Consider the following 12,690-nt stretch of genomic DNA (forward strand, 5'->3'; position numbering starts at 1 on the left):
TTACCTCTAGTCTTACATTGCTAAATTATGGACTGCTAGCGCACATAGCCCTCGTTTACCAACGAATATTGGGATTAACCGTCACTTTATAACGTGACTTTATAATAAAAATTAAGTAAAAGTTTGATTTTAAAGTTTAAAAATTAGCGCGTTTTAATCGCACGTTTTAAAGTACCTTACAGTACAGAACTTGTGATAATTAAAATGTGATATTGGGATTAACCGTAACTTTATAACGTTCCCACGGCTGAAAGAGCGAGCATGTTTAATCTGACGGGAATTCGAACCCGCGACCCTCAGATTACGAGTGAAACGCCGTGCTGGACCTGTACTTTCTTGTTTTTGATGGTTTAATTTTCAACATGGTCCTTATTAATTGTGCATATATTACTTCAGTTATGAATTCTATTGCTAGATATCCTACAGATATAATTACATGATTCATGAAACACTAGAACAGACAACATCCGGCGACACAGTTCACAATTGAAACAGAATAAAATAACAAAACTCCTTTTCTATACGTGATGGTTACTAAGATACATAACCTGGTTACCATAGGAATTTATAAGAAACCCGAAGGCACTAATAAATACCCTGACTATAGAACAAACTTCCTAACAATGAAAAGACGAGCGTCATTGATTATACAGCATAAACAAGATTTATGAAACAGAATATTCTAAGAAGAAAGAAAAAGAACAGAGACCCTGAACACTTGATAAAGAATGTAATGATGAACACCAATATTTAGCAGGGAGAAAATTACAAACACACCTATATTCTCCCATAGTAGAGACCTTTCTTAAAACTTACAAAACATTGTAAACACCATAAAACGAGAAAAAGTATTCAAAAGCGTAATACAATACCATCAAAATTAATACACTCAAAATTATTCGAACTTCCGCTGGGTAAATAAAACAAAATCACTCCATTTATAAAATCTTTGTGAAAGTGGACCCTAATAAATAGGAAGACAAAAAGATCAACAAAATTGGTAATACCGATTTATCTGAAATAGCCAACAGTTCCAGAGATGGAGATCATACCGTACAACAACATTGAAAAATGCAAAAATAAAAGGAAACAAACCACGTCGAGCAGAAGAAAGGTAAAAACATTCATCTACTTTCACATAGCTCATAACAAACTCAGCTATTATAGACCCAACTCTTGGATAACCGTATTGAAAGCGTTAAAATAATTAGTTGAGTCTACTTCTCACGAGGCCTTTCTCAAAATATCCATCCCTCAAAACACCAGCGAACTGACAGACGAGGTGTAAGGTGTAAACTAATCCACAGTTAGTATCTACTGGTAAGAAAGTACATAATTAGACGTAAGTAATTATACAGGCTACTAATCATACAACTAGTTTATTGAATGTATGATACAGGCTTGATTTTAAAACAAGGCTTTACATTTGTGTGTGTTTTCCTTAAAGCAAAGCCAAATTGAGGTATTTGCTGAGTTTACCGAAATCGAACCCCTGATTTTAGCGTGGTAAGTCCGCAGACTTAGGCTTTAGACAAAAAAATCATTTTCCACTTAACACCCTTGCACTGTACGAGGAAACTGTTCAAGAAATAGTCGTAAAAGTACCTAAGTATAACTTTTTATATTTTATTGTCTTAGTTTATGGACAATGTTTTGCATTTTACGAATTTTGACGCTTTTGAAAGGCGACCTAATCCCAATGTTCTGTTCTGCTTCGAGTCGTTAACACTGTTTCGTCCAAATGGTCCTGATGCGATCTTGATGCTCCTTCAAATTTTTGCTTCATGTTTGCTTTACGCTACAACGAAGATCATTCGAATCAACTAGAACAATAGCTGATTTGATGTGTTTGTTGTTAAACACGAAAATAATGGCCAGGCGTGGCCTTAGAAACTAATGTGCCCGACTGTGAAAATTCTATGTTTTGCATCCTGTTGCCGCAAAATCGGGTTCCGCACTTTGAGATAGTGAATTACCCTTAATAATGAGGATAAAATCACACTCTTCGATTAGAGATTACCCCAAGAGTTATCGGGGGGGGATGGTGCTGTTAACTTCGCACCTTTTCTCGTGTCTATCAGTTCAAAATTAGGGATATGTAGCACAAGTAGTCCTTGGACAGCTTTGTCCCAAATCCAAAACAAAACAAAATCGCAAACCTCTGAATATATTAAACTCAGTTACCTATTTTCTGCCACAAATTCATCAGGTTGTACGAAGATAAAAATACGTACAGTTTATTGTCTGGCAAAACTGGTTAATTCTCGATTATCTGGTCTTTCAAGATGTATAATTAAGTGTAAGTTACAGAAACAGGTTAGTGCCTATATACGTAGACACTTTCAATTCTTACCTAAACTTTGATTATTGAAGATTATTTTGAATATTAATGTCTAGAACCAATATCAGTGTCTACAGAGAGGGGCTTCATTTTATTATTTGATGCAGGTGATTATATAATAAACTATGAAATTTAAAATGTTTATATTCTAGAGACGAGCCCTAATGAAGGAAAATATTACCAGATACACATTAAGAAAAGTGTATAAACATGACCTAGGAGATCCACGAACATCGAACCTTCGAATCTTTAATCATACGGTTTCTTCATAGGGCAAGCTCGTCGGAATAACCCCCGAGATGCAAAGGATCTGAAAATAGTTGTTAGAAATAAGTTTCAGAAGATAAACTACCTTTGTGAAAAAGTAATAATGTTAGCAGGAACCTAATTTGAGAGTAGATTTGATATACTGATTGGGAAAGTATATTAAACAATTTCAATGACTTCTCTAAGCCTATTTTAAATAAAACTTACGATTCTTATTAAGCCTATAATGAAATTCAATTTTCTTAAGGTAATTAAAATATGATCATTTTGAATATGAGATTTTCTTTGTATTTACCCTGTACATTTTGTTTCTAATTAACGGTATATTTGGAATCGTAGCCAAGACTGATGCTTTTTAGTTTTGGATAAATTATATTTAAAAAAACAAAGCCAAAATGCCAGTGATATAACAATCGTCGATTAACGTCTCAGTTAATCTATCTCTGAAATCTATGTGATATCATTATAAAAGTTAATTAATTAATTAACATACATTTGACGGTGAAAGTACAACAGTTAACTCAGGGTCTTTGAAATAAGCAACACAATATAAAACGAAAATTTCATCTTTGTTTAAATTAATAAAAAATTCAATTCTTGATTTATTGAGCAGTGTTTATGGTGCTGACAACTGATGGCAGACTGTAAGGAATTATGAACTAGCTTGATGTGTGCAAAGTGAGAATTTTAGTGGAGTCAGGTTCTGTTAAGTAGTTTGTAGTTTCGTTTTTAAAAATATGCAAAAAGATCTCATAATAAATGTCTATTTATGATAATAAAAATAACACTTTGGCTTTAAGATAGGAATGATAAGAACGAGGCAACAAAATTTGTTGTGATGGAAATCTTAAAGAGCAAGTATTAAAGTTAAGAAGGAAAATATGAAGAAATGTAAAGGGTTTATAAGCTTCGGAAATATTTTACCACAAATAACCTTGGGAAGAACCTTACTGTAAAACTGTCGATCACCAGAAGAGATTTATTTTATAACCTTGGGAAGAACCTTACTGTAAAACTGTCGATCACCAGAAGAGATTTATTTTATAACCTTAGGAAGAACATTACTGTAAAACTGTCGATCACCAGAAGATATTTATTTCTTGTAAAAATAGATAAATCCTATAAGCAATCCCTCAGAGATTACAGACATTAAGAAATAGATGCCGGGCCTAATCTTCTCTGTTCTTTTTGAATAAAGAGGTTCTCCTGGGTAACTAGTGTTGATTACCACCGTCATCTCAGAGACTGTTTTTATCCAACGGTTTTGCTTTGTTTCACTGATCGAAACAACACTTAAACCTTTTTTCTATAACATAGAACGATAACTAAGTACAAAATTTTCACCGCTTTTATGTATTTTAAGTGACAATTGTATAGAAAACCTAATATATGACCAATTCGGCCTCGTTTATTTAAGTGCGCTCGATTACGTTCGCATGCTTAAATATACTTCTAAAATCATAATGGAGTATTTGTAACGTAACCTGACAGCACACCAGTTACTGCCTGAAACGTTAAAGTCTTGGATTTGGATGCAAGTCAATACGATATGAGAACAGGACTATATGAAAACCCTTTGATTACTTTAGCATATTAAGTGCTTGAAAAACAAAGGGCGGATGCAGGAATGTCGTCAGTTTTTATTTGTTTCTTAAATATATCTTGTACTCAAAGAGCTTTAAGGACGCAAGACGTAGGATAAAGTACAAAGATTGGTTAGAACTAAACGAGAGCATATGCCCCTCATTGAAACAATTCATATATAGAAATATATACTATTAAACCATTTCGTAGTCTTTTGTTACTACTACAATTGAGAATGGGCCTGAACAAAACCGAACCCCTATCCACCAACCTACTTACTATATTTTTAAAAAAGTGTAAGCTGAACATTTTTATTTATGCTCTAGAAGTAAATACATTCCCTCTATTGAAGTTTAATTCTGTTATCTATATACTTTGACATCTCGCACTGAAATGTCTAGTTAGAGGCTATCACATGCTTTAGGCTTATTGGTCTTCACGAAACACGTTTCTCATCGGTAATCAAAGCATCAAAGATTACGTAAGAAGCATGACGAAAGTTACCCCTATCGAATGAAGGCAAAATGGCGTATTTGCTGTTGCAGAAAATATTTCCAACTCTAAGCTCTATAATATCATCCATACGAGTGTTATACTACGCATCTCAGCTTCAGTCTTAATAGTCTAGAGATTTTTTTTATTATGACATACTTTAAACGTTCAAAATTTCCATAATTTACGTGTGTGTTTAATTCAGCTATTGGTAGACGCGATGGTAGATAATGTGAAAGTTACGACACAGTTTTAGTCTTTGTACGTTTCGTGACGCCTGTTAAGAGGAGATACTGTTAACTCAGTTATTGAATCCAAGCAAGAATTATGAAATCTGTATACAGGTGCAGGTAATTTTATAGTTAATATTCTTAGCTGTTGACCCATAGCTGTTAAAAACAAATATATAAATCATTGTTGTAATCAATGCTGAATCTTTTTATATTTATAAACGTTTTAAAAATTGCTTGCTAAAGAAGCTTAAATGCAACGATTTTAAACCCTCACCACGTCTTTACAGTTATTGTTACCACGTCCGGTCATTCTATAACTGACGACTGTGCATTCTGCCACGAGCCCTGCGGAGTGGTTACATTTCTTAATTTTGTCATATTCTAGATATACCATTCCTTCCTATTCATTTCCATAATCCGCCTGCGCGCGAGAATGATGATTTCTCAGTATTCGTTCAAACAGTTTGATCTCACAGAATTCTACAGACAATGGTCTGTACATCTTCGTATGGAATAGAGCGGATACACTTTTAACACTCCAGCTGATTGAGATATGTTATGGTTAAATGTAAGGTAAGAATTAAAAGCTTATTTTGGCGGACCCATACCCTGTTGACCCTAGTTTCTAGACGGAGATCTTTCTTGATTATGTTAAATACCTTACTCTGGAGCACGATAATGGATTTTTCTTTTTTTTATGCATCTTTACATGTCATACATTTTGCTTACTACAACTAAAGTATAACTTGTTGCAGTTTTTTCTTTCCTGGATGGGTTTGATGTCACAAGACAATATTAGTCAGTTTTCAGATGCTATTAATTACGAGAAATATCCCCACTTTAGATATTTATAAGTCCCCGATAAGAAAACATCTATTTGATCTGAGTGAATGAATATTTTACGTTAGAAATAACTGTTTTTTTTCCTCCCAAAAGTAATCACTTTTCGCTAGCATCACACCACCTGCGTAATGCCGAGAAATGTCCAAATGTAATTATGATACATACTTTCCACCGCAACTTTATATTGGCTGTAGTTATCACGTGACTAGCTTATTTGTTTATTCAAAATCGTTTTAATATAACGTACTGAACAAATATTGGCTCTTCAGAGAAGAGAAAGTAGGCCACGCCTCTGATACATTTTAAACGAATAAAATGCGTGTAATTTATTTTATATTACTACCCATATTTTATTTGTTTGGAGTGTGAAAGTTTTCAAAAACTTCACATTTCTCTGTCATTCATCGAGTTGATATCTCAGGGTGGAGAAAGAAGCAGAGAAATGTAATGCCTCTCAGCTCTTTCTTTATCTGCTCGGTTTCTCTAAACTTATGACGAAAACAGCCAAGAGGATCTGAGTTTGATTTTGTTCTTTTTGTCGGGTTTTAAAATCAGTTGCACATATCAACTGCATATTTTCGGTAAGCTGTTTCATAGATCTTCAAGCTGTTCATTTTACCAGGGGATTACTCGCATAGAGGCGATTGTGAACTGATGATTTTTGTAGATATCATATTGTAAAATATCTTCACAATCTTGTCTAATTTAATAAAGCAGTAAAACAAGTGATAATTAAAATAGTTTATTCAGGTAAAGCAACGCTGATTGTTAGCGAAAATTAACAGATATAAGCATGTTTTAGTTTGTTTCTTTGTTGTACTTCCTGTAAATCTAGCTAGCCGTCTCTACTTTTGAAGTTATTAACTAGAAGGAACGCAGTTAATTAACATCATCTACTGCCAGCTTTTGGACTACTCTTGTAAAATCAGATTTGACTGTTACTCTTAAAACCCAACCACGACTTGAGAGTGCCGAGTTTTTTTTTTTTTTTTTTGTCTTAGCGGTTACAAGATGAAAAGCATATAACCTGAATTTCTCAGATGGGCTTGTTAAACACCAGGTTGAGAGCAGCCCAGTATCATTTTCAATGTTTCTCCCGCCCTTGTTTAAACAAATAAGTTTTTACCAGAGTATGTGACCAGTTACTTTTATCTAGCCATTAAGACATATACACAAACACTAACGAATGTAAGAAGGATTGTATTGTTATCTTAATATACGGTTCAAAGAAGTTGTTTGTGTGTTTCAGATATTTGCATAAAGCTACAAAAGGGCTAAGTGTACGAGTCATTTCTTATCTTGAACTTGGAGCAGATAGCCTTCGTGTAGTTTTTGCGCGAAATTCAAAACAAACCAAACCAATCTTGAACTTACAGACAAAATGGAAGTATGTTAATCCACATGAGTATTGACGAAGGCTTTTACCCTGAAGTTTCTGACCACATTTTATCTTTCTTATAGCAAGCAATCTATAAGTATTTTTACAGTATCTGGTGTATGAATGTAGTTACACGAATTCTTCTTGGTTTCGAGAGGGATAATTTATAAACAATAATCATTGCAGTACGATCAATCTTCGTACAATGTTTCGACATAAATTACATGTTTCGAAGTACCTCTCTGCTTTACAATTACTCCTAACATAGACACAGGCAAATTGAGAATTTTGGTTGACTTGATTCTGTTTTTATCTTCAATTCTACAAAACAGGTTACATGAGTAGAATAATTACAATACTTGTAGAGGTTTTTCTCCTTTCTTAGATATCGAAAATCCGAAAGTACTAATGGATTTTGTTTTGTTTTTGTATCAAACCTAAAAAATAAGAGATTGGAGGAATAGGATACATTATGTTCATGACAGTACAATTATAGGATACGCATGTAAGATGTAACCTAAATACCAAAAATTAATGAATTCTCCTTATTAAAAGATACAATAGTAATGGAAGGAGTATATCTCTTTAAACTTTCTAGTAACTCAGTGGTAAGCTGGTAATTTCAAATTCAGAGTTCGTTCCTCGCAGTAGTTGAGGTGCAAATACCTCAATGCAGAGCAGCCTTGTACAAAACAAATAAGACAAACAATCGACTTTAGAACAATTTGAAAGTAAATGTTCTGTTTGAATTCACGTGAAAAAAGTTACAGTTAATAAGAATCCTTTGAAGGACGTGCCATTGTTGTCAAGAGCTTTTATTTTCAGTGATTTGTTCCAAAACACACATATAATGGCATGACTCAATAACAGAATAACAACAGATCTTAAACCTTATATTAATGATAAAAATCGTGATATATTGCAGCTTTCTCTTCCAGTTATTCTTAAATCAACCCATTACGTCACAGTGCTATGTATTTCTAAATTCAAGAAATTCTCATTTTCGACAATATTAACGCTTCAAAACGCATGGCAAAGTATATAATTTTCAGCTTATATGCATCATTCAGTTATTGTACTAAATGAAAGTGTTTTGTATTTTTTGTGTATTTAGAATTTCCTTTTTCTTTTTACATAGCTTATTGAGAATTTTTACTTGATTATCCATAAAATTCCTATCGTTGAAATCTGTATTCTCGTATTATAGATAGATAGTAGAAAACAAATATAAAGATAACAAAAACAGCAAATAATTCAGTGAATAACATAGCGTGTTATTATAATAATTCAATTAATTTTTTCAGGACTTCCAAACGACTTGAAAGTCTACTGGCAACAATATCCTTGGATGTTTGGTGAGACAGTTTGTAAGTTGCGCGCTCTCGTGGCAGAAATGACTAGTTATGCTTCGGTGCTGACGATAGTGGCTTTCAGTACCGAAAGATATATAGCTATCTGTTACCCACTGTTTATTCAGACTGTGTCATCGTTATCTAGGTGTATAAAAATTATTACACTTGTGTGGATAATAGCATGTGTTAGCGCCATTCCGTTTGCCATCTTTACTAAAGTGAATTATGTGGAATATCCAATAGGATCAGGAAACCTTCTCACGGAATCAGCTTTCTGTTCTCTCCCTATGGAAAATCACGATATAAGTCTGCCGTTACTACAGTTTGCCACATTTGCTTTCTTCTGCTTACCCATGACGCTAATTATTATCCTATATGTCAAAATTGGTCTCACCTTACGCCATTCATCGCGTGTGTCTTCTGACGGCTCGACGATTGGGTCGCCATCTTTCGGAAATAACAGACAATGTCAAGTTCGCCGATCAATCAACAAGATGCTAGGTGCGTTGGAACTTCTATTATTTCATATACATTTTTTAAGATATAGACTGTTGCGACGTTTGTGTTAGCCTGTGACTTTGAGCAGTGGCTTGAAAATTTTTTTGAAGCTTATGATAGAACTCATTGGATCATATTTGAAATTTTGAAACCGTAACAAACAGAATAACAAAGGACAATTTTAGACATTTTCTGTTCATTGGTTGTCGTATTTTATGTTGCTAGTTTAAGAGTCATAAAAGAAAGAACACGAGAAAAACATACACCAAGTGAACTGTTTATAAGAACAGTGCATAAAATAATTAGTGTGTTGGTTTAAATTTAAAATGGAAGTGTGTTAAATAAGAACGTTTGTTTTGGAACTTTAATACAGGTGGTGCTCATAAATAAAATGGTTGAAAATAGTAAAACGAGATTTAAGAAAAAGTGGAGGAACTCAAGATGTTTACATTAGTTTTTATTGCTAAGTCTTTCATTGGCCCAAACCTGTCACAGGGGTAAATTTTAACAATGATGAATAGGAACATACAAATAAATATGTGATAAATAGGTATATCTCAATGGTGATGTGGCTACCTTTACAGTGATAAACAGGTTTATATCAAGAGTTATGCAGCTAATTTTACCATTGATAAACACGTTTATAACAGGAATTATGTGGTTAATTTTACCAGTTATAAACAGGTTTATCACAGGAGTTATGTTGCTAATTTTATTAGTGATAAATAGGTTTATCACAGGAGTTATGTTTCGACTTAGCCACAAAATTTATTACTACCCTTTTCTTCACCAGATGCAACAAGTGATGACTCTTTATTTCAGGCCCGGCATAGCCAGGTGGGTTAAGACGTTCGACTCGTAATCCGAGAGTCGCGGGTTCCAATCCCAGTTGCACCAAACATGCTCGTCCTTTTAGTCGTGGGGGCGTTATAAGTGACGGTCAATCCCACTATTCGTTGGTAAAAGTGTAGCCCAAGAGTTGGCGGTAGATGGTGATGACTAGCTGTCTTCCCTATAGTCTTACACTGCTAAATTAGGGACGGCTAACTCAGATAGCCCTTGTGTAGCTTTGCGCGAAAATCAAATCAAACCCTTTATTTCAGACATGACATAAAACTATAACAAGAACGACGTAAGCAACTTTTATACCTGGAGAAATATTCCGTTGTTGATTTTATAAAAATAATATATTTTTCACAAAGTTGGATGTTTAGTAAAAAATTCGGAGTATGTTATTATATAAGTTTTCTGACTCTAAGTGTAACTGAACCAATCAGATCTCAGTTATCAAGCAATGAGAGCTTTTATTTTCTGTTTTTATTCGGTGCCAGTTAATTGAGCTGCGCTTGGTTTAGCTAATATTAGTTACTACGACTTTGTCTGACGAAAGTTAATGTTTCGATTACTCATAATATTATATTATTTTTCCTTTTTAAAAAATTGCAGGTTTTGGATCTAGAATGCAAAACTAAACTTATAGTTGTTCTTTGTATTATTTTTTTTCTGTGTATCGTATCCAAACAGGACAGTGGTGGCCATGGTCTTCCACAGATCTCATCTCTTTTAGTTACAAATAATTTAAAATATCGATACACTCATACATTTAGATAAGCTCGTGATATAAGTCAATCCTTGTCTTCCATGGTCTCTCCTTCCTTCCAAACTGTCAATTTCTTCCTTCTTCATTATGTTTCCAAGAAACTTCATTTGTCTTTTTCTAACGTCAGCCATCATCATTCTTCTGCAACCTGCTCTTGATGAAATATCTTCATTTGCCCAGTTTGCCCTTGAAGAAGAAAGGTCCACCTTTCGAAAGCGCTCGGGTTATGGATTTCTATTTCATTTTTATGAAGACTTCCTGAACCTACGTGTTTTCAGAACATCATGAATATCTTCATTTGAGGTGTGACTTATTCAATATACCTTCAAAACACGCCTTAAGAACCACAATTCATTTGCTTCTATATTGTCCAACATTCTTATGTACGTGTGGAAACTGGTTAACACAGGAATCCAACATTCTTATGTATGTGTGGAAACTGGTATAACACAGGAATCCAACATTCTTATGTATGTGTAAAAACTGGTATAACACAGGAATCCAAAATTCTTAATCTTGTCCCCATAGAAACTTTACTTTTAATTTTTTTATAACTTAATATTAATGCCTATTTACTCCTCTCTGACAAATTCAAACAAATTGTGTCTCTAAAGTCTGCAGTTGGATCAATGTTTTAATTATTATTTTATCAGCGATATAAGAAAGATTATGTTTATGAAGTAATGCATTTTTGTATTGTTGACGTTTGTTATTTTTATTATAGAATATACAAAGATGTTGTTTAATGATCAGTATTATTAAAGACATCAGTCAGTAAAGTTGGTACATATACTTTATAGTGATTTGTTGTGCATTTATACATAGCATTCATTCTTGTTATATTGATTAGTTAGGCCTGAAATTTAATATGCTCTTGAAGTCTTTAAATGACTTAAAACATTTTCGTATTTAACTCCCCTTTTATTCTTTTTCTTTATTTTACTTTTTATCTGTATAATTTTTTCCAGATGGTTGTTTTTCGTCTTGCTTTCCTGTTCTACTTTTTGTCATTATTTCTGTCATATACAACACATTTTGATCACTTTTGGTAATATATAAATTAACGTATTATGCCATATGTTTAATTTCTTTGAATACAAAAAAACATTCGCAAATTCACCAAATTAAATATTTTCACAAATGACAAAAACCAGGAAAAACTAAATTATATAAAATCGTTATATAACGGCGAAATAACGTTATTGAAGAGATTTGCGTTTGGTTTAGTTAAAAACCAAACAGTTTTTGTAACGTGTTAACGAAAGAGCTCAATGTCAGGTGAAGGGTTTATTGTTACGATTATGTGCAAATCAGGTGTTTGCGATGCCTCCTGTAACGTTTCAACTTGATAGTTGTATGTTTGAGCTTATTCCAAATTTATTATAAATCTTAATATATTTCCCCTGTTTGTTATTAATCACCCAATTTATATTCAAATTACTCTACAATCACTTTGCACGAACCATGTTTTTCGATCCGTGACAAAACTAATTATCGTGTTATAATTTCAAGTGGACAGAAAAATATTACAAAATCTGGACTCAGCGCCATGATTATCTTCTACACCAATAATAGATTATGAAGTATAACATTTTATAAAATAATAAATAAAATGTGTAAAGTGAAAATATCAGATCATCCCATAAGTAATGCTTGAATATTTTATTACAGAAAGTGCATCATCATTTCTGTCTTTGTAGAAGACTTCAATGACTAAAATATATAGTAGGACGTGCATAAATATGTGCAGACAAATAAAAGACACTAACCCAACTCCACGTTTACAGATTATTAATCAAATAAACCCCTATGTAGATGGATGTGTCTGAGAAGCACATTAGGCATATAATGTTTTATGAGTTTAAAAAAGGCATTAGTGCATTAGAAACTACACTAAACATTCAAGGTGTTTATGGTGCAGAGTCTCTCAATGAAAGAAAATGTCGAAGGTGATTTCAGAAGTTCAGATCAGGTGACTACAGCTTAAGTGATGCGCCACGTTCAGGTCGTCCTGTTGAGTTTAATGATGACTTGCTGCTGGCTGCACTTGATGAAGATTGTGTTGTAACAGTTAAAGAACTAACACAGAAGCTTAATTCAAC

At 33.3% G+C, this 12,690-nt stretch overlaps 1 protein-coding gene across 1 annotated transcript in view; it reads left to right on the top strand.

Annotated features, from left to right (window-relative positions):
* Window positions 1-12,690, top strand: part of LOC143238533 (neuropeptides capa receptor-like) — a 75,487-nt gene that overhangs the window by 59,617 nt on the left and 3,180 nt on the right. The window contains exon 2 of the mRNA XM_076478823.1: window positions 8,443-8,991. Within this exon, the coding sequence (XP_076334938.1) occupies window positions 8,443-8,991 (549 nt within the window). The remainder of the gene's footprint in view (window positions 1-8,442; window positions 8,992-12,690) is intronic.

Source organism: Tachypleus tridentatus, chromosome 13 (genome assembly GCF_004210375.1).
Source record: "Tachypleus tridentatus isolate NWPU-2018 chromosome 13, ASM421037v1, whole genome shotgun sequence".
Taxonomy (NCBI): domain Eukaryota; kingdom Metazoa; phylum Arthropoda; class Merostomata; order Xiphosura; family Limulidae; genus Tachypleus; species Tachypleus tridentatus.